The 24,539-nt window shown below is 59.6% G+C and overlaps 1 protein-coding gene across 16 annotated transcripts in view; it reads left to right on the top strand.

Annotated features, from left to right (window-relative positions):
* NRXN2 (neurexin 2) overlaps window positions 1-24,539 on the top strand; it is a 110,458-nt gene that overhangs the window by 63,495 nt on the left and 22,424 nt on the right. For 12 of the 16 annotated variants that reach the window (XM_044943663.2, XM_044943675.2, XM_044943664.2 and 9 more), the window contains 7 exons: window positions 1,067-1,186; window positions 1,522-1,903; window positions 2,524-2,714; window positions 4,599-4,772; window positions 5,089-5,208; window positions 17,922-18,103; window positions 22,656-22,827. In XM_044943663.2, coding sequence (XP_044799598.2) covers window positions 1,067-1,186; window positions 1,522-1,903; window positions 2,524-2,714; window positions 4,599-4,772; window positions 5,089-5,208; window positions 17,922-18,103; window positions 22,656-22,827 — 1,341 coding nt within the window. Of the gene's footprint in view, window positions 1-1,066; window positions 1,187-1,521; window positions 1,904-2,523; window positions 2,715-4,598; window positions 4,773-5,088; window positions 5,209-9,646; window positions 10,623-17,921; window positions 18,104-22,655; window positions 22,828-24,539 lie in introns of those variants that run through there. The other 4 variants (XM_044943674.2, XM_044943672.2, XM_044943673.2 and 1 more) reach the window with 4 other exon arrangements.

Genomic DNA, 24,539 nt, shown 5'->3' with positions numbered 1-24,539 from the left:
TGCCTGGTGTGCCCTGAGGTCACTTAAGACCCCAAGGACGCGGCAGCCACAGGTAGAAAGAGTCGGCTCTGTGTGTATTTGGACAGGTGTGCGCATGCGTGGTGAGCCCTGCCCTGCTGGTGAGAGCACCGGGGTGGGGGGCCCAGGACGAATCTTGAGGGGTGCCGCAAATGGCCTGCAGCACTGTTCTAAAGCTAAACGTTTTTAGTCTTGGAAGCGGTTCATCCAGGTCTTGAATAAATGGCGGTAATTCCTAAAAAAGACATTCCGATCTCTGGCCACGCTGGCCGTGCTGTGTATGTGATGTGTATGTCCGGGTGTGTGGAATTAACCAGGCGTGTGCAGAAAAGTCACACTGGGTCCCTCTAGATCAGGGATCCCCAACCTCTGTGCCACGGACCGGTGCCTCCTGTCAGATCCATGGTGGCACTAGATTAGAAATAAAGTGCCCAATTAATGTAATGCACTTGAATCATCCCCAACTCATCCTCCACCCATCCTGGTCCAGGGAGAAATTGTCTTCCACGAAGCTGGTCCCTGGTGCCCAAATGTTGAGGACCGCTGCTCTAGATGGGGGAGCTGTGTGTGTGTTTGTGTGTGGAGTGCTCATGGACAGCCATGAGGCTGTGGGTGCACTTCACATTTGGGTGCGTGGTAGGGCTCTTGAAAGTTTGAGGCCTATGTGTGTAGGCTGGGAATTCAGCTGCGGGCTACACACACTGACACGGAAGGTCCTGAGGAGAGGCGGGCTGAGTATGCTGGTCGTAGGTGTGAGTCTCCAGGTGCAGGGCCTTAGGGCACAACTCCGAAGGCACCGCACTATTCACTCACTCCGTGTTCTTTTCCAATGCCACCCTGGGAAGTTGCACCAAGTGTGGCAATAGCGAGTCCGTCTGTGTTTATGACTGGGTGTGTGTGAAGGCTCTGTGTGTGTGCACATGTGTGTGTGGTGTACCTGCGTGCGTGGGTGTGTGCAGGGGTGAGGCTGTGTGCCCGGGGTGGCACTTGAAGCAGCTACATGAGGGCAGGAGGAGGTGCCGGGCTGACTCCCCCCTCGGTGCCGCAGGTAAAGGCCCCGAGACGCTCTTTGCGGGGCACAAGCTCAACGACAATGAGTGGCACACTGTGAGGGTGGTGCGACGGGGCAAGAGCCTGCAGCTGTCGGTGGACAACGTGACCGTGGAGGGTAGGTAGTCTGCAGCCCTGTTCTTGGTGACCCCTGCCTGGGTGCCATTTCTCCCTTAGGGGTGGCATGTCATGGGCTCCTGGACCCCAGGGGCCATTTCAACTCCCCAAAGGCAGCATTGCCCTGCAAGCCTGTTGGCCCAAAGAGCCCCACAGCTCCCCCAGACCCAGGAGCTGGGTGTGCTGCCAGCGCCTGTAGGGGCTTTGCTGATGTCCCTCCCATGTGGCCCTTGAGTGGAGGGGAGGCTCCTGGGGACCCAAGACCCAGCCCCAGAAATGATCCTACAGTCTGGGCCCCAAAGCCATGTCCCCATCTCTGTCTCCTGTGCTGAGCAGGACAGATGGCAGGGGCCCACACGCGGCTGGAGTTCCACAACATTGAGACGGGCATCATGACGGAGCGGCGCTTCATCTCCGTGGTGCCCTCCAACTTCATCGGGCACCTGAGTGGGCTGGTGTTTAACGGCCAGCCCTACATGGACCAGTGCAAGGACGGGGACATCACCTACTGTGAGCTCAATGCTCGCTTTGGCCTGCGTGCCATCGTGGCCGATCCCGTCACCTTCAAGAGTCGCAGCAGCTACCTGGCGCTCGCCACGCTCCAAGCTTATGCCTCCATGCACCTCTTCTTCCAGTTCAAGACCACAGCCCCTGACGGGCTCCTCCTGTTCAACTCAGGCAATGGCAACGACTTCATCGTCATCGAGCTGGTCAAGGGGTGAGGTGCTGGGCTCTGCACCGCTGTCAAGGACGTGGTCGCCCCTGTCCCCGCAATGACCAAGAGGCAGCTCCCTCAGCCACTGGCTAAGATATCCAGTCCCCACAGACCACAGGTCCCCCCGCTACCAGCCAAGACGGAGAAGCAGCACCCTCTCTTCCACCCTGGTCACCCCCCAGTTACTTCCTTGCCAGGGGTTTCTCAGTCATATCTGTGCTCCATTCACTGTCCTGGCTCAGGCCATCCGGCCCTACTACAGACAGAAGGCAGGGCTGGGTTCCTGTGACCTCTCTGGCCTGAGAGGCCACCACTCTAGAGCAGCTTTGTCCCTGCCCAGAGGACCCTACTGCCTCCACAAAGCCATCCGTCCACAAACTTCTCTTCGGAGCCTGTTCCAGGATCCAGGTCCTCTGTGGCCTCTCTCCCCACATCCCCCACAATAGGACCTCACAACTGAGTCCCCGTGTTGTTGGTTTGGGTCCTTCCACTATGAGGTCTCCCTCTCTGCCCCTTCCTCCTGCAGCTTCCAGCCCAACCCCCGCCCCGCAGCTGTAGCTCCTCCTTACCCCGCCTTCCCAGCCCCGACCTTGACCCAGTGTCTCCTCCCTACTGTGGGGCAGGTACATCCACTACGTGTTTGACCTGGGGAATGGCCCGTCCTTGATGAAGGGGAACTCAGACAAACCAGTCAATGACAACCAGTGGCACAACGTGGTGGTGTCCAGGGACCCGGGCAACGTGCACACGCTCAAGATTGACTCCCGCACTGTCACGCAGCACTCCAATGGCGCCCGAAACCTCGATCTCAAAGGTGGGCCTGGGGCCTCCGGAGGAGGCCTGGCCCTAGCCCAGATACCCCCTTGGCTACAGCAAGATCACCCCCGGCCTGGGATGCTCTTTCTCTTGCGTGATTCTGTCCCGCCCCTGTCCAAGGTTTCCCTCGCTCTTTCCCATTTTCCAGTGTGTCTAGCCTGACATCTTCCCGTCAAAGTTCTGCTCAGCTCTCCTGCGAGGCTGCCCTCTCGACACTGAAAGCCTGCCTGCAGGATGTGTCTCACAGGGAGTTTGGTGGCCTCACCCTAGAGCTAGGAGAAGGCAGCCGGGCCTTCTGAAGACCTCTTGGCCCTCCAGGGTTGAGAAGTCTGCCATGCTGGGGGCCGGAGAGAGAGCAGTGTCCCTGCTGGGCTGGGAGGGGGCTGTGATGAGGGGAGGAAGGAGGAACAGTCTCCAGGTCCCCAGGTGCTGCCCTGGTCGTATTCCTTGGGCACTGGCGGGACTAGTCTGGGCACTGGTTTGGACCCAGGCCTCCCTGGTGGGGTCAGCATCATACGAGGGTCCTCCATTCCCCGGGGCTTCTTTAGCAGTTAGTGGGGCCATCACTGCCTGCCCCTAGAACAGTGGTGCGTCAGAGAGGGGAGAAGAGGGGGATGAGTGTAGAGATCCAGGGAGTTGGAACAACAGGAATGAGGACGAGGCCTGTGGCTTCTCCAGAGCCCACTGGGGCAATGTGAGCCACTCTCACACGCCCAGAGCAGCCCCCAGTCCCTTAGGGATCCCTGGTGTCACTGTGACTCAGACTGTCCGAGCGTGGGGAGGGTTCCTAGAGACTCTGGAATCCACCCTCCTCTTGAGGAGGCAGTAGTGGAAGCTCCAAGAAGCTATGTGATTTGCCTGAGGTCACAGAGTGAGTGCGCCATGGAGTTGGAACCAGAAGCTTGGTCAGATCCTGAGCTGGTGCTCAGACATTCAGTTGGGTACAACTCTTGGCGACCCTTTGGACTGTAGCCCTCCAGGCTCCTCTGTCCATGGGGTTTTTCAGACAAGAATACTGGAGTGGGTTGCCATTTCCTCCTCCAGGGGATCTTCCCCATCCAGGGATCAAACCTGCATCTTGTGGGTCTCCTGTGTGGCAGGCAGATTCTTTACCTCTGAGCCACGGAGGAAGCCCCTGGAACGGATGGCATGCATAGTGCTGCCAGTTCTCCCTGCTGCCAGAAGGGGGCGATGTGTCTCAAGAAATTCGCAGTGGCAGCAAACCCAGGGGTGGTCTGGGCTGGTCTTGGTTTGCACTGAGTTCCCAGCAGGGGCAGCAGGGTTGACCCATCATGTTTTGCTGGAGCTCTGCCATGGGCCGGCCAGGACTTCCAGGGAGTTGAGGTCCTTGCGGCCAGGCAGTGATGTGGAGGACCAGTGTCCCTGAGGAGGACTTCTTGCCGGTGTCACCCAGAATCCCCAGTCTAAGCACTAGCTGTTGGAAGGTACCGGGCTTAGAACACCCAGCAGAAAACCCAGAGTTGGGAGAGCCTGGCAGAGGCCTGGAGGAGTTCTGGGGATGGGAGACTTTGGAAGGGAGGGAGCGAGGGTGGAAGGGACCGGGCTGCACAACTATGAAAGGCCCTGATTACGGGCCGGAACTGGCATCAGATGTGTGGGAGAGAGCACGGAGCAGGTTCCTCCAGCTGCTTCCCTCTCCCCTCCCTGGGCATCTGGGTGTCTCTGGGAGGAGAGCAGACAGATGGCGAAGTGGAGAAGGAAGAAGGAAGGGTGGGGGTGGGCATCTGCCCCTCAGAGAGGAAGCTGGAGTCCGGATGAGACCGTGTGGGGCTGCGGGACCCGACACTGGAGGCTGATGTCCTGGGAGGGACCTGGGGATCTGGGGACTGGGATCCGAGCTCTGACCCCACTCCCTTTACAGGGGAGCTGTACATTGGCGGTCTGAGCAAGAACATGTTCAACAGCCTGCCCAAGCTGGTGGCCTCTCGGGATGGCTTTCAGGGCTGCCTGGCTTCGGTGGACCTCAATGGGCGCCTCCCTGACCTCATCGCCGACGCCCTGCACCGCATCGGGCAGGTGGAGAGGGGCTGTGACGGTGAGTGTGGGTGCAGGAGTTAGGTGTGACCCTGTGGGGTGCAGGCAGACTGGGGGGCTGAGTGGCCTCGATGGAGCCTGCTGCCGCTGCGCTGGGACAGGGTGTGGGGAGAGTCAGGTCACTTGCCCTCCCTGCTGCCTCCTGCCAAGACCAGCTGTCATTGAACTCCCCCACTCCCACCCCCATGAATTCTTGGCCCTTCCTGCCTGGCAGAAGTGAGGGAGGGCTTCTGGCCTGGTCCCGAAGCTTCCGTAACTCCTGGGGCGGGAGGGGGCTTGGCTGAGCAGGGGGTGTTCCCTCTTCCTGCCTCTTCCAGGCCCCAGCACCACCTGCACCGAAGAGTCTTGTGCCAACCAGGGCGTCTGCTTACAGCAGTGGGATGGCTTTACCTGCGACTGCACCATGACCTCCTATGGAGGCCCCATCTGCAATGACCGTGAGTGCAGGACTGGGAGGGATGGGGGTGTTGGGGGGAGGCCCCGGGAGGAGGGAGGGTCTCTCAGAGCCATGCTGCTTGCTTCCTTCCCGTCCCTTCTTGTCATGAGCAAGATGGAGGGGAGCTACTGGCTGCTGTTGCCTCCTGGAATCCCCTCTCGGGCCTTTGCAGGACTCCTGACACCTGCATGTCAGGGCTGATGGTTGCTAGACAGCCTCTCCTCTTCTTCTGAGCTGGTGGGACACTGCTCCCCTCCCCCCTCGCCAAAGACGTGTCAGCCTCTGTCACTGTCCTGACGCTGGCCGTGGTCTCACGTGTCGTACCTCTGTCGCACAGGACCGGTGGGGCGGTTGCTGACCTGTACCCCCTTGCCCCTGGTGTCTTTGAAGTGTGCAGTGGAAACCCATTATTTCCTGGCCAGAATAGGACTACACCCCCAGAAGACAGGCTCAGGAGACTCCCAGGAGGCCAGGTCTCTGGACAGCTAGCTTCCCTGGAGGCCAGCCATGGTGTAGTCCCACCCAGCTGCAGGGTGTCCCTTGGATCCACAAGGACACTCCCTCGTGTCCTCACCTACTTCTTCTCCTCCCTGGCTGGGCATCTGCTGCCAACTTGCATATTGTTTGAGGTCCCTTCCCAGAGAGGGCTTCAGCAGCAGTTTCCAGTCCCGCATGGTCGGTGGCCGGCAGCTGGTTAGCGCTTGGCTGAGAGAGGGCAGTGGGGCAGGCATGAGGGAGAGACAACCTCCTGCTTGAGGGGCAGGTTGGGCAGCCTGTGGCCTCTTTAGGTGTCACCTGAATGGTCTTCCTTGGGGGTGCTGGGCTGAGAGACCAGGGACACGACACGCCAGCTGCCTGAAAAAAGACACACGCACTTCACTTCGCAAACATGGACCCTGAGGCCTGGAGGAGTCGGTGGATTTCCAGAGTGAATAGCAGATCTGGGCTGAGAACAGGGGTCAGTGCCTTTGCCTCCATGCCACACTGTGGAGCCTTAGTCATCGGGCAGAGTCCTGAGTTTCTTAAGGGATGCATAACCGACTGGTTTCTGGGATTGGGCTCTTGATTTTTCCTTCTCTGTAAGAATGCCCCCTCCCTCTCCATGAGCGTTCCCTCCATCTCCATGAGTGTTCTGGTGTTCTGAGGCGGGCCTGTCCCTGGGTACCTCCACATCCTGTCCGGTCCTACAGGATTCTTCCTGTCCAGCCTGCCACTCTCTGTACCTGCCAAAGCCCACAGACGCCGGCCAGTTCAGGGCCGCTCCAGTCCTGCCTATCAGGGAATAAGGACGGGGCTGGGGCCGGGCCTCTTTCTCTCCAGCTCATTCCCGCTTTGCGCAGGCGATCTGGGGATGGTGGTAACTTTGCTGTTTAATAGTAACTATCCCTACTGACTGTTTCGTGTTTCACGGCTTACAAAGTCCTTTTAATTTGTTCTCAGAGAAGACAGTAAGATGGAGACCAGCCATCTGATTTAGTTGCTAAGGACACTGAGGCCTCAGTAACAGGCACATCCATGCCCTTAATCACAGGGCGCTGGGGGCGGGGTGCGGCTGGAACCTGGGTGTTCTTAAGGTTTAGTCCCGGGGTGGTGGAGGTGGAGGTGGTGCCCACAGATGGTGGGCATTTCTTGCCATGGCCTCAGGGGGTCAGGATGGAGAAGAGCGCTGCCCATCTTCACTACTGCACTCCCACATGATGGAGCCTTTGGGGAGGGAGTGGAGAGATGGATGTGGGTTTAGGGAGTCAAGCCATCTTTCAGCAGGGTTGGGAAGAGAGAGTGGAACAACTTTCCTGGGTTCCAGGCAGGTGGGTGGCAGGGAGAGTTGGGGCTGGGGAACAGGGGCCTCTTGGGAAGTGTGACTGTCCCCGAGCACTGATCTGTGTGAATGGTGGCAGAGCCCGAGCAGAGCCTTGGAGGTAAAGACAAGGTGGGTGCAATCTGGGAGCCTCTGAACACTGGCCCTGGGGGTGCCTTTGAGACCTCAACCTCTTTTCTCTTGAAGTTGTGCCTCCTCCTGATTCTCCAGGCTTGGCTGTTTGATGCTTGTGCTGTCTCTATGATGGGTCTTCTGGGGGCTCCACTGATACACAAGGTCAAGTAGGAACCTGGCCCAGATGCCTGTCTGCTTCACCCCAAGTGTGATAGCCCTGGAGGCACCCTGGGCATTGAGGGCCCTTGTGCCTGAAGAGATGGAGGGGGTGGAGATGGCCCAGGTATTCTCAGAGGGTTGGGCCTGGGGTGTGGAGCTGTCTGGTGATGAAAAGACTGGGATGAGGAGGAGTCGACCTTCAGGACAGCCTTTCCCTACGTGTGGCCTCAGTTTCTCCTTCTGGAACATGGGGATTCCTCCTGGGGGTGAAGGCACCATTGTGAGGCTCAGGAGTCTGCTCTGGGAAGGCAGGAGATCAGAGGGAGAGAAGTCATTGTCAGGATGAGAGAAAGGAAAGCGGAGAGAAAATAAAAAAAGAGAATATGAAATGAGAGAGGAAGGAAGCTGGACGGAGGCCTGCTTCCTGGCAGGGCCTGAAGCCCCAGGGCTGAGGTCTGGACAGCGCTTCCCTGGGCAGCTCCAGCTCCACCTCCCGGAGCCTGTCCGCGGGCTCTCCCAGGCAGTGGGTTCTTCCCCATCTCTGCCCCTGTCTGTTTCTCATCTCCCTAGCCGCTCTGCTGGTCTCCGCAGCCTCTATTGATCTCCTGCACACCTCTGTCTCTCCCTTCTTTTTTACCCTCTCTCTCCCCACCTCGCTCACCAGTGTCACCCCTCCGGCTCTCTCCACTTCCCACTCACTAGTATTGATTGGCCTCTAGGCGGTTTCCCTTCCTCTCCTCTCGCCACCGGCTCCTCCCTCCCTCCCTCCGGGACCATACATTTTCTGCCTGCTCAGAGCTCTGTCAGTCTCTATCCCAGAGCCAGGGCCAAGAGCGGGCACAGGAAAAGAGGGCAGGAAGCCGTGCTCCCTAGCTTGCAAACTCTCCTCCCTCATGGGGCCACACACCACCTGGACACTTCTTTCTGGGTGCCTCTGAGGACCCCTTTCTTCCCTCTGAAAGGCTGGGGACCAAATGGGGCATTGGCATCTAATAAGTTGGGGAAGGTGGCAGCTGGGGCAGAGGAGCTGTCTCGGGTCCTGACTACATCCAGGCGCTGGGGGCAGCTCTTTCGGGGCTCCTGGTGACAGGTTTTGCTCCAAAACGGAATGCTGGATAATAAGCAGGAGCCAGCCCCTGCCCTGCCCCCCCTCCCCTTTCACAGCCCCTTCCTTTTGCCCTTTCTTCACCTCTCCTTGTCTGTCTCCTTCCAGGTCCATCATTCCCTCCCTCCCTCTCTTCCTCATCTATGTTTGGCCTCCCCACACCCCCACACCCCCACTGCTGCCCCCAGCAAGACCCCGTCCAAGCAGAACTCAGGTTGATGTCAGTGCAGAGGTGGCATCCAGACGAAGGGATGAAAGCCTCCTTGCTCTTACTTCCCAGAAGTGCCCCAAAGTCTGAGGGGCAGGTCTCAGTGGAGGGGCCCCCTAGAAGGAGAATGGCTTCCTCAGCAGGACATAAGTGGCTCAGAAAGGGTTTTGTCCCAAGTGGAACACTCAGTGGATAGTTATCCCGGAATCGCCCCCTCCCCACCCAAGAGGGGGAGGTTGGCATATGGGGGGAGGGGCAGAGGAAGTGGACTGGAAGGATTGGAGGTGTTCAGGAGGGTTGCCGCGGGGAGGGAAGCACCCGTCTGAGCAGGTGTGGAGGGACTGTGTGTGTGGTGTCTTAACTCTGAGCACCTCTGAGGCTCCGGGTGCATTGTTTGCATATGGGTGACCCTGTTCTTGGAGGGTGACCTGGAGGGGGGGTGTCCGTGTGTACGCTGGCTGTTCATTCATTGCCTGTGACCAAACACGTATATGTGTGAGCATGTGTACACACTCGGTTGGGTGTGAGTTCGTGTGCCGGGTGTCTGGGAGCACATGTATGCAATGTCTGTGTCTGAGCCTGTGTGCGTGCGCGCGCACTGGTGCCTGTATGGGCACGTGGGTGTCTCCATACCCGAGCCCGTCCACATCCTAGCGTGCACGTGTGTTCCGAGGGGTGCGTGCAGAGGTGGTGGTAGCCACATCTCTGCGCACTGGGCCAGCGAGCACTATTGGGGCTCGTCCGGGCCGGGGGTGGGGGGTGGTGGGAGGAGGTGGAAGAGAGCGGCCTCTCCGGCTAAGCCTCAGTTCTGTTCAATTATTCAGCAGGGCCCCTTCTCCGGAGGGAGCGGGAGGGGTGCGCGCACCCGGGCGTGGGGGAGGGGTGGGGCGCTCGCAGAGGAGAGGCGAGCGCCGAGCCGGCTAGCCAGGTGCCGCGCGGCGAAGCTGCCCAGCGCCGCCCGCAGATCGGGAGCCGCTCGGGTCCCTCCGCCCTGCCCCCTCCTCCGCCCGCGCTCCCCCTCCCCTCCCCTCTCCACCCCTCCTCTCTCCCTCCCTCTCCCTTCCAGCCCTCTCAGCCTCTGCAGCAACACTCCGCTGCCTCCATCTCTCCGCCGGAATCTCGCAGGCTCGCGCCTTCCCTCCGCTCAGCCCCGCTCCCCTCCTCTCCTCTCCCCTCATTCCCCCCTCACCCGGATTTGCTTTCCTTCCCCCTTCTCCCGCCCCGCCCCCCCCCCGGCCGCTCCCTCCTTCCCCCCCGGCCTCCGTCGGGCGGCAGCGGCAGCCGCGGCGCGGCGGGCCCTAGTCTCCATCGGTCTCCTGCTTCTCTCCTCCAGTCCCCCCTCCCCGGCTCGGTTTTTCCGCAGGATTTCCCCGCTCTCCCCTCCCTGCTTGGCCCCCGCGCCTCCCCTATCTCTCCACCCGGCACCATGCCCCCTCCCCCGGGCGCTCCCCCGGGTTTCTGACGGCCCTCTGTGCCGCTCCGACCCCGCCAGGATGCGGGGGGACCCTTAGCTCCTCGCGATGGACCCAGGCGTCCTGGACCTTGGCGTTGCCGCTCCGCGGACCCCGGATTCCCCGGCGGGATCCACTTGATTTCATTGGCTCCGGACCGAGGCTTGGGCTCTGATTTTCCTTCTTTTCATCCCCCTACCCCCCTCCCGGGGCTCGGAGCCGGAGGGGGGCTTCGCGGGGCTACTCGGTCCCGCGTCCCCGCCCCCGGCCATGGGGCTGTGAGGGTGCCGCCCCCGGGCCGAAATGCCCCCCGGGGGGAGCGGGCTGGGGGGGTGCCCGCGCCGCCCCCCCTCCCTGGCCGGGCCCCTGCCGCCGCCGCCGCCGCCACCTCTGCTGCCGCTACTGCTGCTGCTGCTGCTGCTGCTGTTGGGGGCGGCCGAGGGGGCCCGGGTCTCCTCCAGCCTCAGCACCACCCACCACGTCCACCACTTCCACAGCAAGCACGGCACCGTGCCCATCGCCATCAACCGCATGCCCTTCCTCACCCGCGGCGGGCACGGTAAGTGGCGCTGCCGATACCAGCCGGCCGGCCGGCTCCCGGGGCCTCCCTTGCGCGCGGCCCTGGCCCCCACGGGCCGCACCCCAGCCGGTGCGCGCCGAGGCCCGGCCCCTCCGCTCTGCGGGCCCGCGCCCCCTCACCTCCCATCTTGGGCTCCACCAGCACCTCAGCCCCACCCTCTCCTCTCCAGCAGCATCCCCTCACCCCGTCCGTTTACCCCTCATCTCTCTTCACTTTCGTTGCTTGCCTCCCCTTCACCTCCGAATCCCTGTCTCCGGGGTGTTACCACCCTTCTGTGTAGGCCCCCTCACCCCCTCCCTATCTGGCCGTTCATCCGCTCTGCCCTGCTCTCCCTTCCCCGTTTCTCTTCGTCTTCACCAGCTCCATCCCTGCCCCTTATCATTCCTCCATCTGGCTTCCCTCCTCCTCGGCCACTGTCACCTTCCTGGCCCAGCCTCTCCGTGCCCATTATCTCCTTGTCGGTCCCCCACCAACCTCTCACCTCCGTCCCATCTATCACCCCTCCTCAGATGTGTCCCATCACCGCCTCTTCCACCTCCTTGTATCTGGCGATTTCACCTCTGTTCCTGCAGCCCCTGTCCTGTCTTTCCCCCATTCCTGTCCTTCCACCGCCTCCCAAGCAATCAGCTTGCTCCACTGTCCCATCCTTTCCCAGCCTCATCCCTTCACCTCTGGTTTTTCCTCTCCATATCTCTTCATTTCTGCCGTAGCTCCACCTCTGACCCTCGCATCTCCCACCCCCCACTGTTTGAATTTCTGTCCCCCACCCCAGTCTGCCCATCGCCTCTCCAGTCAGTCCTCTCCCACTTTACACTGTCACCGCTTAGCTCGGTGTCTCCCCCCTGCCATAACCTTTCTTGTCAGCATTGACTTCGCCTTCCCTCTCAGACCCCATCACCTTTCGTTTCTGACCTCTAGCACTTCTGGTTTCTGCCTTTTTTTTTTACCTCCCAGCCCAGTCCCTTCACCACTTCTTGCCTTAGACCCCTAAGATTCACCGCAAGCCCCTCCTCCCATCTCTGTACCTGCTGCCTTCTATCTCTGTCTTCTGTATTCTCTGTGCCCCCAACACTTCCCATTACTGAGTCCCCATGACTTCCAATCCCAGGCCTCCTGGGTCTCTCCCTCTTCACATTTTATTTCATCTCCATGTCAGGTCCCATATTTCCCATCTCAGTCTCTCCTTCACATTTCATCTCAAAGCTCCTGTTACCTGCTGTCCCAGAGATCCCATCACCTCCCATTTTAGTCCACTTCCTTCTCTGTTCTCCACATTACCTCCCATCTCTGTACCTTGTCATCAGTTCCCACAGGGTACCACCATCACCTCCATTTCTATGCCTGTCTCACCTCCCATATGGTACATCATCTCCCACCTCCGTACCTCCATTGCTTCCCATCCGTATACTTCATCACCTTCCATCTTTGGTCCCCATCTCAGCCCTCCAACACTTGCCATTCTGTACTTCTCATTGCTGTGCTCTCATCACCTCCTATACCTGTCCTCCCATCACTTCCCTCTCTGTGCCTCTGTTGCCTTCCGTCCTGGCACTCTGACATCCCCATGCTTCCATCCCTGTGCCTTCACCAGTTCACACTCTGTACCTAATTGCTGTCTCTAATTTCTGTGTCACTTCCGTTTCTACCCATCCATCCGCTCTCATTTTCTTGACTCCCTTTTTGTCCCTTCCTCATCTTTCATGCCCGTATCTTCACTTCCCATCTGTGCCCTCATGGTCCCCATTTCTGCACGCATCTCTTCCTCCTCATCACTGTTCTTCACCTGTCCTTTCTTGCTTCCCAATCTTTGTTCCCCATACCACTTTCAAGCTTTCCGCCTCTTTTCTCTCCCCCTTCCTCTTTTTTTCTTAGATTATCTTTATCTTTTTCATGCCTCTGCTTTCTCTTCATCCAGTTCCCAGGAGCAGCCTCATCCAACATCCTTTCTCATTCCTTTCTTCTTCTTGCCCAGCAGAGTGTTCCTGGCTAACCTCTGTCCCAGCTGGGGTCATCTCCACGCCATGCTCTCCAGGCTCTTCTCCTGCACTCACCGCCCCCCACACCCCTGCTCCTGATTTTAACTCCCCTGTTCTCACCACGAGCAATCTGGCCCTCCTTTCCTTTCTCCATCCTCTTTATTGTCCCCTACAGGTCCATTGAGGCTCAGTCCCTAGAGAGACCCAGATAGGACATGGTCTTTCTGAGCAATGAGGAGAGGCAGTAAAGGATGAAAGAAGAAAGGCCATCAGGGAAGATCTCTGTGGGGTGACAAGGAGAGGAGGTCAAAGAGGCAAGGGATGGAGGGGGGCTGGCCCAGGGGAACTGGGCAGATTGGAACTGAAGTGCCAGAGGAAGGTTCAGTGAAGGAGCTGGTGTCAGGGTGCAAAGAGCTGGGGAAGGAAGGGAGAGACAATGGAGGAAAGAACTTGGGGGGTGTCGGGGGTGGGATCCTATGGAATGCTGGCATTGGGATGCCTCAGAGGCAGTCACCCCCTTGTGCGGAGGAGAGAAACAGCCCAAAGAGGGCCATGGGCTGCCCAGGGCCCCCTGGAAGCAGAGGAACTGGAGGGCCCCTTGGAAGCAGGGGAGCTGGAGGGCACTGCAGGGCAGTGAGGGGAGGGGATGGGGAGACTGAGTGGAGGAGGCCATGAAGGGTCAGGCAAGTGAGAGGAAGGAGGAGGGCCCAAGGACAGAGAGAAGAGGAGGAAGAGGCCAGCGGCCATGGCCGAACCCCACCTCTGCACACCTCCACTGTGGGGCGAGGTCCAGGGGCCAGCTTCTGCTGGGACCTAGGCTTGGCAAGAGGCAGAGCCAGCTTGGGAGACCCATCCAGGCCAGAGGACACCTTTCCTTGCTGGGCTTCCCCACAGTGAGGAGCTGCTCTTTCTGCACCTGCATCTCCACTTCCCTTCTCATGCGCTCTTGCCTTTCTCCTTGCTTCCTTCCCTCCTTCTCTTCACTCTTTCCTCCATTTCACTTCCCACCCCCAACCCCTCCTGTTACATAATACCCCTTACCGACCTGCCAGACATGCCTGCACCTGGAGTCAGTCTGGGCTGGGGAGGACCAGAACACCTGGGTCCTAAAAATGGCCCGGGGCGGGGGAGACACTTCTGATCCTTGACCCTGATTCTGCTTTCAGAGCCCTTAACGTGCCTCGCCACCCCTGACCTTCATTTCCTATACCCTCTGAGGCCAGGAATAGAGGGGTCAATTCCAGTTCGTTTCTGAGTCAGGAGCCTCCAGGGGTTCTGTATTCATCACTCCAGCTTATAAAGGGACCTGGCATTTATTTTGATTCTTGTTATGGGTGTGTTCACTTGGATGTCTGACTGAATGTTTTATGGCAAGGAATGAGCTTAAGAATTGAGAAGATATTGTTCTGGGATCAAGAGAGAGCTGAGCCCAGGGCTCTGGATCTGGGGAGGAACCCCCACTGGGGGGTAGTGAGGGTCTGTCTACAAAGAGCTGGTGTGTGTGGGCTCTGGGCACTCAGGCCTGCAACCTTTCTGGATTGTGGAGGATGTTTTATCCTCTCGTGATTCTAGATCTACCAGAAGGTTTCTGTCATGGCTTCTGATGAGGCAGAGGGTCTGCACATGTAGTTTTAACCACAGGGGTAGCACTGCATGGGTGGCTTTTCACATGGGATGATTATTTTGTTTGGGTCTGGATTAGCTAACCATTATTAATGGTTGGTTGGGTTTTTTTTTTCCCCTCTAGAATGCAGGTTTGTGGGAATTGTACAGAAGATTCTTGATCATTTAGTGTTTTACTGGACCAGTGAATGTCTGGGTCCAGGATGCATAGAGGGGACCATGCTGGGTGTGGGCAGAAGGTTCCAGGCCTGGGCCTTTGGGTGGTGGCCACTTAGGCCTGTGCATTTTGTGTCTGGCCAGAGGCAGTCTTGCCTTGGGCTTCAGGGGTGCTCCCCACCCTGCCACCCCACAGTGTTATCTGTCATGTAGCTCAGTAGTATTTTCCTGGGGAGGTCAAGAACAGTGGGTCTGGACCACCCTTGGGCAACATAATGGGCCTTGGCGTAGGCCCCCTTCTTCTCCGGAGCCCTTTCGGGAGCCCGTCAGAGGTTCTAGCTGTGGTTTGGTGTCCTGGGCTCCAGTGTGCCTTCCCCCGCGACCCGGGGTGTCGGGTGGCCGGGGCCTAGGACGGCTGGCGGGGCGAGAGGCGGGACGCGCCTCCGGAGCGCAGCGGGGAGGGAAGGGGAGGGACCGGGCGGAGCCCCGCCCCCCGCCCGCGTCCGCCCCTCCCCCAGCCCGCTGCCCAGAGGGCGGGAGTCGGGGGGCCGGGGAGAGAAATGCCTCCCCGGGGTAATCACTGCCGCCCCAGCCCAATAAACCATTCATCCTTCACCTCTTCGGCCCAAGAAGTGTCTCTCCACCGGATCCCCCACCGTGTAATAAACGCCTTTAGGCTTTTACAGTCCCTCCCCGCGTAATAAACTGGCGGCAGTGGGAGAGCCGCGGGGTAGTGAATCCCGGGGGAGGCCCGGCCGAGCGGGGGCGCGGGCTGGGGACTGGGTTTGGCGGGGTCGGCGGGCGGCCCGTGCGCCGTGGGCCTCGGGGGCGGGGAGGCGTGCGCCCGTCCGGTCCTCGCGGTGCCAGCCGCTGCCCTCGCAGCCTGCCAGTCTTTGTGCGTTTACCGCCATGTTTCCCGGCTGTCTCCTGTCGGGATCTGCCTCTCCACACTGGGTCTTTGTGTGCAGCTGGCTGCGGCGTGGCCTGTGTGTGGGTGTGGGGTCTGTGGGTGCGTCACTGGGGACGCGTCGGCCACCGGGCCCGGGGTTGCGGCCTCTGATCCCTCCTGCCTCACTGCTCTATGGGCATGGAGATGGGGGGCGGCTCGCTTCTCACCTCCTCTCCGGGCTCAGGGTGATGTGCTGTCTGGGTTTCTGGGATGGGAAAGTGAGGAGAAAGGGTCTCCTTTTCCCGAGACCTGGGGGGTTTGGGAGGCTCCAGGTAGATGGAGTTTTCCTTTGTTGGTTGAAGGACCAAGAGACCCAGTAAGCCCCTTCTGCATTTGACTGGGAGGCCCTGGAACCAGGGGTGAAGAGGCCCATAGGCCAGGAGGCAGGGAGGGGTGTGTGTGCAGGAGGGTCAGCATCTCAGCTCCCCTGGCCCTCTTCACCCCCCAAATTTGGACGTGCAGCTTGTGAGTGAGGAGAGGGGGAAGGGAGGACCCTGGGTATTTCGGTTACCATGGAAACAGCCGATTTTCCAGAGTGCTGCAGTGTTGGGAGTGGAGAGAAGGTTGCCGGCTGAGGCCTAACCTGCTCCTAGCCCTCAGGCCCTGCCCTGTCCTGTCCAGGCAGTGACTGCCGGAGGCCGGGGGTGTGGCTCATGCCCCGATCGGATTCTCCCCCCTGATCTTGGGGCCCCATCTTGAGATTTCAGATCTCACCAGGGAGGCCCTCAGAGGGGAAGGATACCTGAGTCGGGAGGGGCAGGGCCCAGCTTCCTCTGTCTGCTGGGGGTGCTTTCCTGCAACTGTGGTGTGGCAGACTTCAGTTAACTGACACCCTGGTGGTTCCTTCCCCAGCCTGGCCCCCTGGGAGTCATCTTCCCCTCTGGCCCTGCACAGATGAAGGTGCTCAGGGTAACAGCTCCTGCTCCCCTCCGCCCCCCTCCCCCCTCCCCACACCTCTGGCCTCACTGCCTCTCTGGGACCCAGAACACACACAGCCTTCCCTTGTCTCCTTGGCTTCTCCTGGGCCTGCAGAAGGTGCCTCCCTCCAAGGCACTCAGGGGTCCCCCTCTCCTTTTGAAGGCCTAGGAGCTTCCTAGGATAGAGATCCCTGGTCCCATATTGCCCAAACAGGACTCCTAGTCCCTGAGGTGAGAGACCCCAAGATGTGTGAGAGGGGTGGCCTTAGTGTTACTCACTGGGCTGCTATTTTGGCAGAGCAGGTTGCTCTGGAAATACCCCAGACCCTCCTTGACCTGGGACCTTCTAGCCCATCCAAAGCTCTCCCACCCCACAGCCACACTTTTCTCCCAGTCTACTCCAGGCTTTTCCCCTCAGGCCCATCTGTCTCTCTTTTCTCTCTGGATAAGTCCTCCCATGAACCCCTCTCCCCCAAGAAGTGCTTTGAGAGGAGTCGTTAGTGGCTAATTATTTAATTAAGCATTTTATGAATCTCATCTGCTCCATTTATGTTCTAAAGAATGCAAGATTGTTGTCTTCCCTTCTCTGAAGGCCCCAGAGCCTGGGGTCCTCTAGGCCTCCCAGACAGAGCTCCTTTGCCAGCAGCTGGGTGACCGGTCCCCCACCCCCACCTCCGCCATAAGTCTGCCCCCACCCCTCCACCCCCAGGGAGCCCAGGCAGCCGCAGGAGGGAACGTGGGGACTAATGGGGTTTATTTTGGGGCTGAGATCGTTAGGGACCTCACACCCCGCCCCCGGCAGCCGGATGGCAAAGAGGAGACAGAGGGGGAGAGAGGGTGGGGTGGGGGAGGGGTGGGAGAGGGTTCCCTTCACCATCTCTGGCTCCCAACCTCCTGCTTTCTCTCACCTACACCCCTCTCTGTCCCTCTCTGTCCATCTGTCTCTCTGCCTCCTTCCTCCTCTGGCTGTCAATCTCTCCCTCCCCCCACCCCCTTGTCTGTCTCTTTTTTTCTGGGCAGGGCTCCAGGACCCCATGTTTTGGCACCCAGGCAGCCCCCTAGTTGGGAGTGGAAGCAGGGAGTCCAGGCAAACTGGGACCAGGCTTTGCAGGGGCTTGGGAGGGGGTGGGGGGCAGGTGTTGGAGGGGCGCCAGCCTGCGGGCTGTGAGTCAGAGCCGAACACAGCCCCTGCTTCTCCTTGCGCCATCGCCTGGGACTCCTTTGCCTTGGTGCCTGCTCAGCGCAGCCTGCAGAAGCACACACCTCACACCTGTCACCTGGGCCGGGCCTGGGAGCAGTTGAGCGGGGCCTCTGGGTCCTGCCTGCCCCTGGTGATCATCTCTGTCGCCTCGCAGCATCTCCCCAGGCCCTCTCTCTCTGTGTCAGTCTCTCTATTACCTCTCTGTTTTGCTGTAATTAAAACTGGAATTCTTGATGAGGCAGCTACATCTGTCTGTGCGCATGCACAGGCTCCCAGCTGGGCACCCGCCCGCCAACTGTTCCCTAGAGCGGCAGGGCCTGGTGGCCGCTGTGGGTCTCACACCTGAAGCCCTGTACCCTAAACCGGTTGTCTCAGGGCGCTGGGCACAGCCCCAAGGACTTGCTGACCGCGCCCTCCTGACGCCTTATCTCCCTCTCCCTTTCCTTCTCTCTGCAGCTGGAACCACGTACATCTTTGGGAAGGGGGGAGCGCTCATCACCTACACGTGGCCCCCCAATGACCGGCCGAGCACGAGGATGGACCGCCTGGCCGTGGGCTTCAGCACGCACCAGCGGAGCGCCGTGCTGGTGCGGGTCGACAGCGCCTCGGGCCTCGGGGACTACCTGCAGCTGCACATCGTAAGGAGCGGGGCTACCACCCCCGACCCCCCGGCCTTCCTACCCCAGGTCCACTCGGTCCCTCCTGCCATGGGACCAGCACCTTAAATCTTTCCCTTCTGTGGAGCCCCCAGAATCTCTGTTTCCTGACCCCTGGGGTTTCCTTCTGGCAGTTCTGCTCCTGGGACCCCCTCTCCCGCCGATTATGCACTGAGGCTGCCCAGCTCCGAGCTCTGAGCTGGTCTGTGTCTCTGACCTTCCTGAATGTAGTCAGGGCCCCCCTCCAGGTTTCCAGGCCATTCTCCTGCAGCCTTCGGGGACGCCTTCACCTCATGACTGCCCTGGGCTGTTGCCCACTCACTCGAACACCAAGTCAGCCACCCACTGTGTCCCGTACTTTGTCCTGCTCCTCTGGCCTCCCCACCGGAGGACGGCCCACCCTTGCTTCTTCACCTTGCCTTTTGATCCTGTCCCGCCTCTGCCCTGCCCCTGAATATCGTTCCCATGACCTTTGCCCTCGCAGCAGCCACCTTGCCCGGCCTCATGGCCATAGCTACAGCCTCTCTGGCCACAGCCCTGCACATTCCTCCCTGACCTCTTGGCCCAACCCCATGTCTCCACCCTGACCTCCCAGCCCCGCTTTTCTGCTTTTCTCTGTGCAGCTCCCCTCCTTGCCCTCTGCTCCCTCCCACTGCCTCCCCCAGGCTGCCTCTCCTCACAGTTTGCATCCTAACTCTAGTCTTGAAGCTGCCTGTTTCCTCTCCATCTCTGGTCCTGCCCCACACCCTTCCCTACAAGCTCTAGGTGGCTCTGCTCCACTTCTGCTCTAAGCCTCTCCCCTGTCTTAACCCCTGGGCCTCTGACCTGCCTCCATTTCCACCTGTGCAGCCCCTTACAGCCACCTCCCTTCCCTGCCCGCACCCCATGCGCTGACCCTGGCCGGGACCCTGAGCTGGGAGGGCTGAACAGGCTGGCCAGGCTCTGTGTGCTGGAGGGATCTGCCTGGGGGACCCTGAGCTTCAGGGGAGCGAGAGGGCAAGGGGAGAGGCTTCTCTGGGCTCCTGCCCTTCCTTACAGGACAGCTTTCTAGGCTCCCCAGGCTGCATACCCTCACCCGACACTGATTGGAAGGAGTGAAGGAATGAGGCCTGAGGGGAGATGGCCTGTGGGCAGAGTGGAGCCGAAGGAGAAGTGGCAGCTGATGGGCACCGGGCGGGGGAGGCCAGGCAGCGAAGCGAGCAGGAAAGGGGTGCAGAGGGAGGTGTGGCAGAGAAGGCTGGAAGCTCTGTGAGCAGGTGTCTCCGCCCGCGTGAGAGGCAGTGCGATGGTGCGATGACTGAGTGTGACAGCGTGGGGCTGGTGCGTGTCGATCATGCCAGGAGTGTTTGAGGGGCCCGTGGGGGACAGTCTCGTGGCCTCTGATTGGGCGTGTCGCTCTATATTTGTATTCCTTGACCGTGTGGTGTTTGCTGCCACGGTTTGTGGTGTTTGCTGACAGGTTCAGTCTCCTGACCCTGTGTGGCAGGTGTGACTGTGCTTCTGGGTCCTTCTCTGTGAGTGAGGGCAGTCGCTCTCTCATCACGTAGTCGTGAGAGGCTGTGTGCCTTTCAGAGCAGATGTTTGGGTTTGAGTCCCCGCTCCACCACGTCCTTACCCTGTCTTCATGGGTCCCCTCATCTCCCGTGCCTCAGTGTCCTCCTCTGCGTAGTGGCATGGGCAGAAGACAGGGAGCTGCTGGGGAGGTTCAGGATGATGCACATAAAGCTCTTAGGACATTGCCCAGCCCCTAGGAAGCACCGTGTCTGGTGATAGCCCCATCACCCGTGAGTGTCCCCGGGATGAGTTGATCTACAGGTGGTCTGTGTCTGCCTCATTGACGACTTCTGTCTCTGTGCCTGTGGGTTTAGGGGACAGGGTCCCCCCAGTGCTGAGGAGAAGGGGCAGGGGGACAGGGAGCGGGAGGAGTCTACTTTTCCCCCTCTCAGCAGTTACCCACCACCTTCGCAGGGTACTGTGGTGAAGCACACACCCGGCTTCTGCTGGGTTACCGAGGCCTGGTGCTGTAGAGGGTGGGGCGGGCGGGGCTGGCCCTGGGATGGGGAGCCTGGAAAGGGTGAGGGGCCCTGGAGGAAGTGTGGGAGCCACATGAGGGGTGAGCGGGGCACTCGAAGGGCTCGAGCCCCCTGGGGCGGCCCCCAAACCCCCTCCTCCCCTGGTGACACATCAGCTCCCACCGCAGCGTCATTAGCAGCTCTCAGAGAGTGGGGAGGCGGCAGCAAAATAAGAGAAAAGCAATTTGACGTTTCTAATAAAGCGTCGCTCCACTTTGCCAAATTAATTTTGACTCCCATAATTATTTGCTGTAGGAGCGGCCTCGTTCTTCCCGCCGCCGCCTAATGAGGTAATTGGGGAATTAGGAATTAATGACTTTAACAGAAGTGACAACTGACTTCACATCGGGAGCAGCTCTGGGAGCTGCCTCTCCCCCCCGGAGTGCACGGCTCTGAGCTTGGCTGCCTCCTAGGAAACAGGGGTGTCCTGCTTTCCAGCCGCCCTGGGAGGCCTCTGCCTGGCTCTCAGACCACTTCCGCTTTTGACTGCCGTCACCACCGGGCTGAGCCTCGTGGGGAGAAACCCTCAGAGGCACCCAAGGGGCTGGCGCTGTTGCATTACTCACAGTAGTACTGAGGTCTGTTCCCCTCGTATGAGGAGCAGACCATCACCCCTTCTCCCTGGATGCCATCAGTCTACAGGTGGTGGGTGGGTGCAGCTTGCTCGTGCTCTTTGTTAGGCAAGCCAACCTCAGTTTCCCTGCTTTGCTGCATCTTTGAAGAGCTGCTGCCTGAGTGTATGGCTCTCTGTGTGTTTGTGTGGCTTTCCCAGGTTCTAGGAGGGGGAGAAATGGACCCACAGTGGGGAAGGGATAGGGCCTTCTTCAAGTGGACCACAGGTGACACCCTGCTCCCCACCTCTCCCTGCAGACCCCATGCCTGCCTCATCTGAGCCACCTCGCCCCTCTTTCAGTGCCGCCAAGCCTCTTGACCCTGTTGGTTGCAGGAGGTGGCCACTGAATGACTCCTCATGCCCAGGCTGGACTGAAACAGTCTGTCAGGAAGACTCCAGGAGTGTAGCGTGTTCTGGGAGGATCTGGGTCCCCCTGACTGTGAGGGAATCTGTGCGAGTGTCTGTCCCGTGTGGAGGAGGGTGTGGGAACTCAGGAGGCTGAACTCGGGGTACTGCTAGGAAGCGCAGGGGAGTGGAATAGGGGCTCAGGTTTAGGGCCCAGAGGGCCTTGTGCTGGCTTCTTTAGATGTCTTTGGTCTTGAGGGAAGGTTGGTCTCAGTAGCCTCTCAGATCACCCCCAGCTCCAGCACTCTGAGTTGGTGTCTCCCCAGACTGCGGGGGCAAAGCAGGAGAGGGCACTGGCTTTGGAGTCGGGCCAACTGGAGTTCAAACCTAGGGTTCCTTTCTTATGAGCCATGGAATTGGGGGATATTGTTTACCCTCCTGGGGTCTCAGTTTCCTCCTCAGTGGAACATGGATGCTGTACATTCCTGAGGGTTGCCGTGGGGGTGAAGAGAGCACGTGTGTACTGTACCCACAGAGGGCCTGGCACCATTGAGGGCTTCAGTGAGGCTCTGGCACCATGGACAGAACTCTTCCTGGACTGGCTCCTGGGCAGCCTGTGCGGGTTTCCCACGAGGCCCTCTCTGAGGCCTGGGGCTGGGCGGGTTGCTCAGACCGACTCTCTGCTCCCCTTCTCCAGGCTCAGTGCCTGTCTTTCCTCTTCCTGTCCATTTCCACCTGCCTGCAGCATCCTCTACCCTTACACCCCCATCTCACCTTTCCTTAATAACCCCAACATGGTTTTTCTCCTGGATCTCTTTCTATACCCGACACCCTCCAAAACACGCAGTCCAGACTCCCTACCTCTACCCCCTTGACTGTAGAGGGGCTGCCCCCACACTCAGGCCTGACCTACATGGGCTGATGCCTGCTGATGCCCTGGAGACAAAGCCCCCAGGGACTTGCCCAGTGCTGAGCATTCAGGGGAGGGGAGGCTGGAGCTTGGCGGTGTGTGTGTGAGGGGAGGCCAGACCCTCCTGAGGCACCAGGCTGGCTTCTGTGGACCCCCCCTGTTGGTCGTGCCTTAGGGAAGCCTCTACCCTCTGTGTTCCCACTGGTCCTGGCTTGCTCTTGATCATCCCTGTCTGGGGCCTGCAGGCGCAGTGGCCCTTGCATGGAGTAGGTGCCCCGTAAACATTTGTGAACATTTTGACTGAAGCTAAAAGCAAGAAGCGAGTGTGGTCAGTTGAAGTGCTCCAGGTCCATGCTCTGCACCCCACAGCTTCTCCAACCTCTCTGAACCTCAGTTGCTCCCTCACTCGCATATGGGGAGGGGGCAAACCGACCTCCTTGGGCAGGTGAAAGGGTCCAGTACATGGCTGGGAGAGGTGTGTTGTAAAGCTGTTAAATGCAGCAGAGCTGGACCAGTGGTGGTCACAGGAGGAGTTCTAGCGGGAATGAATGGTCGTTCCCTCCCAACCCCTGATCTCTGCCTCCCTGTGCCCAGGACCAGGGCACCGTCGGGGTGATCTTTAACGTGGGCACGGACGACATTACCATCGACGAGCCCAACGCCATCGTCAGCGACGGCAAATACCACGTGGTGCGCTTCACTCGAAGTGGCGGCAACGCCACCTTGCAGGTGGACAGCTGGCCGGTCAACGAGCGATACCCGGCAGGTAGGTGGCGGGGCGCAGAGGTGTGGCGGGAGGGGTGGGGCAGGGCGGACAGGGCTGCCTCCAATAGGAGCGCTGCCTGTACCAGGGGCGGGGCTAAGTGGCGAGGCTTCCTGCTGCGGGAAAGGTGTGGCTTGTAGGGGCGGGGCTAAAAGGAAAAACTGGGATTTGAAGGGTAGGGGCGGGACTGTGGGAGGTCTGTGGGAGGTCAGCTCGCAGTGGGGTGGAACAGCTGAGCAAGGAAGGATGCAAGAACAGGATCCCGTTTGGGGGTGGGGGAGGAGAGAAGCGAAGGAACGTAGAGGTAAGGAGAGTCTGACGTGACTGAGGGAAAGATGAGCTGAGAAAAGAGGGACAGGTGGAAATGGGGCGGCAGATGCAGAAACCAAAGAGAGAAGATTCAGAAGTAACCCAAAACGGATCTTGGCAAGGAAGCAGGGCTGTTCCCAAGGATAGAACCAAGGCAAGAACCAAGGTCTTTACAAAGAGCAAGTCGAAGGTTCATATTAGGTGAACTAGATAAAGAGAAGTAACCATGGAGACCTGGAGAAAAGGAACCCCAGAGTCTCAAAGAGTAAGGGACATCGTGAAAGGGAGACAGCGACAAGTGACAACAAGAGCGAAAAATAGGTCAAGTGCCTTCAACAAGGCTTCATCAACTACTGGTCTTAGGTCCTGTGCTAAGCCCCGAGGACGCAGGGCACAGCTCCCGCTTGCAGGGAGCTCACAGTCATGGGGCGGGGAAGCGCAGGGGTGCAAACAGACCCGATTCAACAGTGTGACAGCTGCGGTGGCCGAGGACCCACCAAGATCTGAGGAGCACAGGGCAAGGGCAGGAATGAGGGCCTGAAAGACGCGAGGAGCAGAGACTGCGAGAATCTGAGGGAGGCAGAGAAAGAGCCTCAGAGTGAGAGGAAACAAGGGAGGAGTGGTGGGGAGGTATGCAAATAGTCACCGAGACAGAAGCAGAAACGGAGGCAGCACCCGGAGTGATGCAGGGAGATCTATGGAGCCGCTGTCTCGCAGATGCAGCCAGCAAGAGAAGAGGTGGCCAGAGCCTGGGGAGGGAGACGACAGGGAGGGAAGTGGAGGTCCTGCAGGAGAACCGCAGACACACCGAGATGCAAGATGCAGATGCGGAGACACAGGCTGACTGACACTGCAGAGTCGAGTGCAGGGGGCGACTGAGGAGCAGAGAGAGCACCTGCAGTCTCAGCCCCGCTCCTCGGCCAAAGTGATGCCCAGAGAAGCTGCCTGTGCTGGCCGAGGGGGCGGAAGGACACGAGAGGTTCAAGTGTGCAAACTCTCACAGGCCCACTTATTCTGGGATGTAAAGGCTCGTGTGGGCTTATGGCTCACCAACACGTGGGCTTGTACCCATACACTCTCAGGCAGCCCCTGAAGACAAAATCCCAAAGCCCCCTAATAAACACAGAGACTGACACACACACAGGCCAGCCCCAGGCACACAGACACTGGCAAATATTCACGTGGTCAGACAGACACAGGGGGAAAAGCCCTACAGAGGGATGCCAGCTTACACCAAGGCCTGGGCATGTGTGGGGCAACTCAGGCACATAAACGTTCCCATTCCAAGTGCCACAGACACGCCAACACCCACAGGCCCGGCTGTGGGCCTCAGACTTCGCTCTTTCTTAGACACACACACCAGGGTGACCTTTGAAGCAGTGAAGACACCAGCCTGCCCTGGACGG

The sequence above is a fragment of the Bubalus bubalis genome, chromosome 5 (assembly GCF_019923935.1).
Source record: "Bubalus bubalis isolate 160015118507 breed Murrah chromosome 5, NDDB_SH_1, whole genome shotgun sequence".
In the NCBI taxonomy this organism is placed as follows: domain Eukaryota; kingdom Metazoa; phylum Chordata; class Mammalia; order Artiodactyla; family Bovidae; genus Bubalus; species Bubalus bubalis.
The sequence above is the reverse complement of the archived record's forward strand: the minus strand, read 5'-3'. Positions and strand labels throughout refer to the sequence as shown.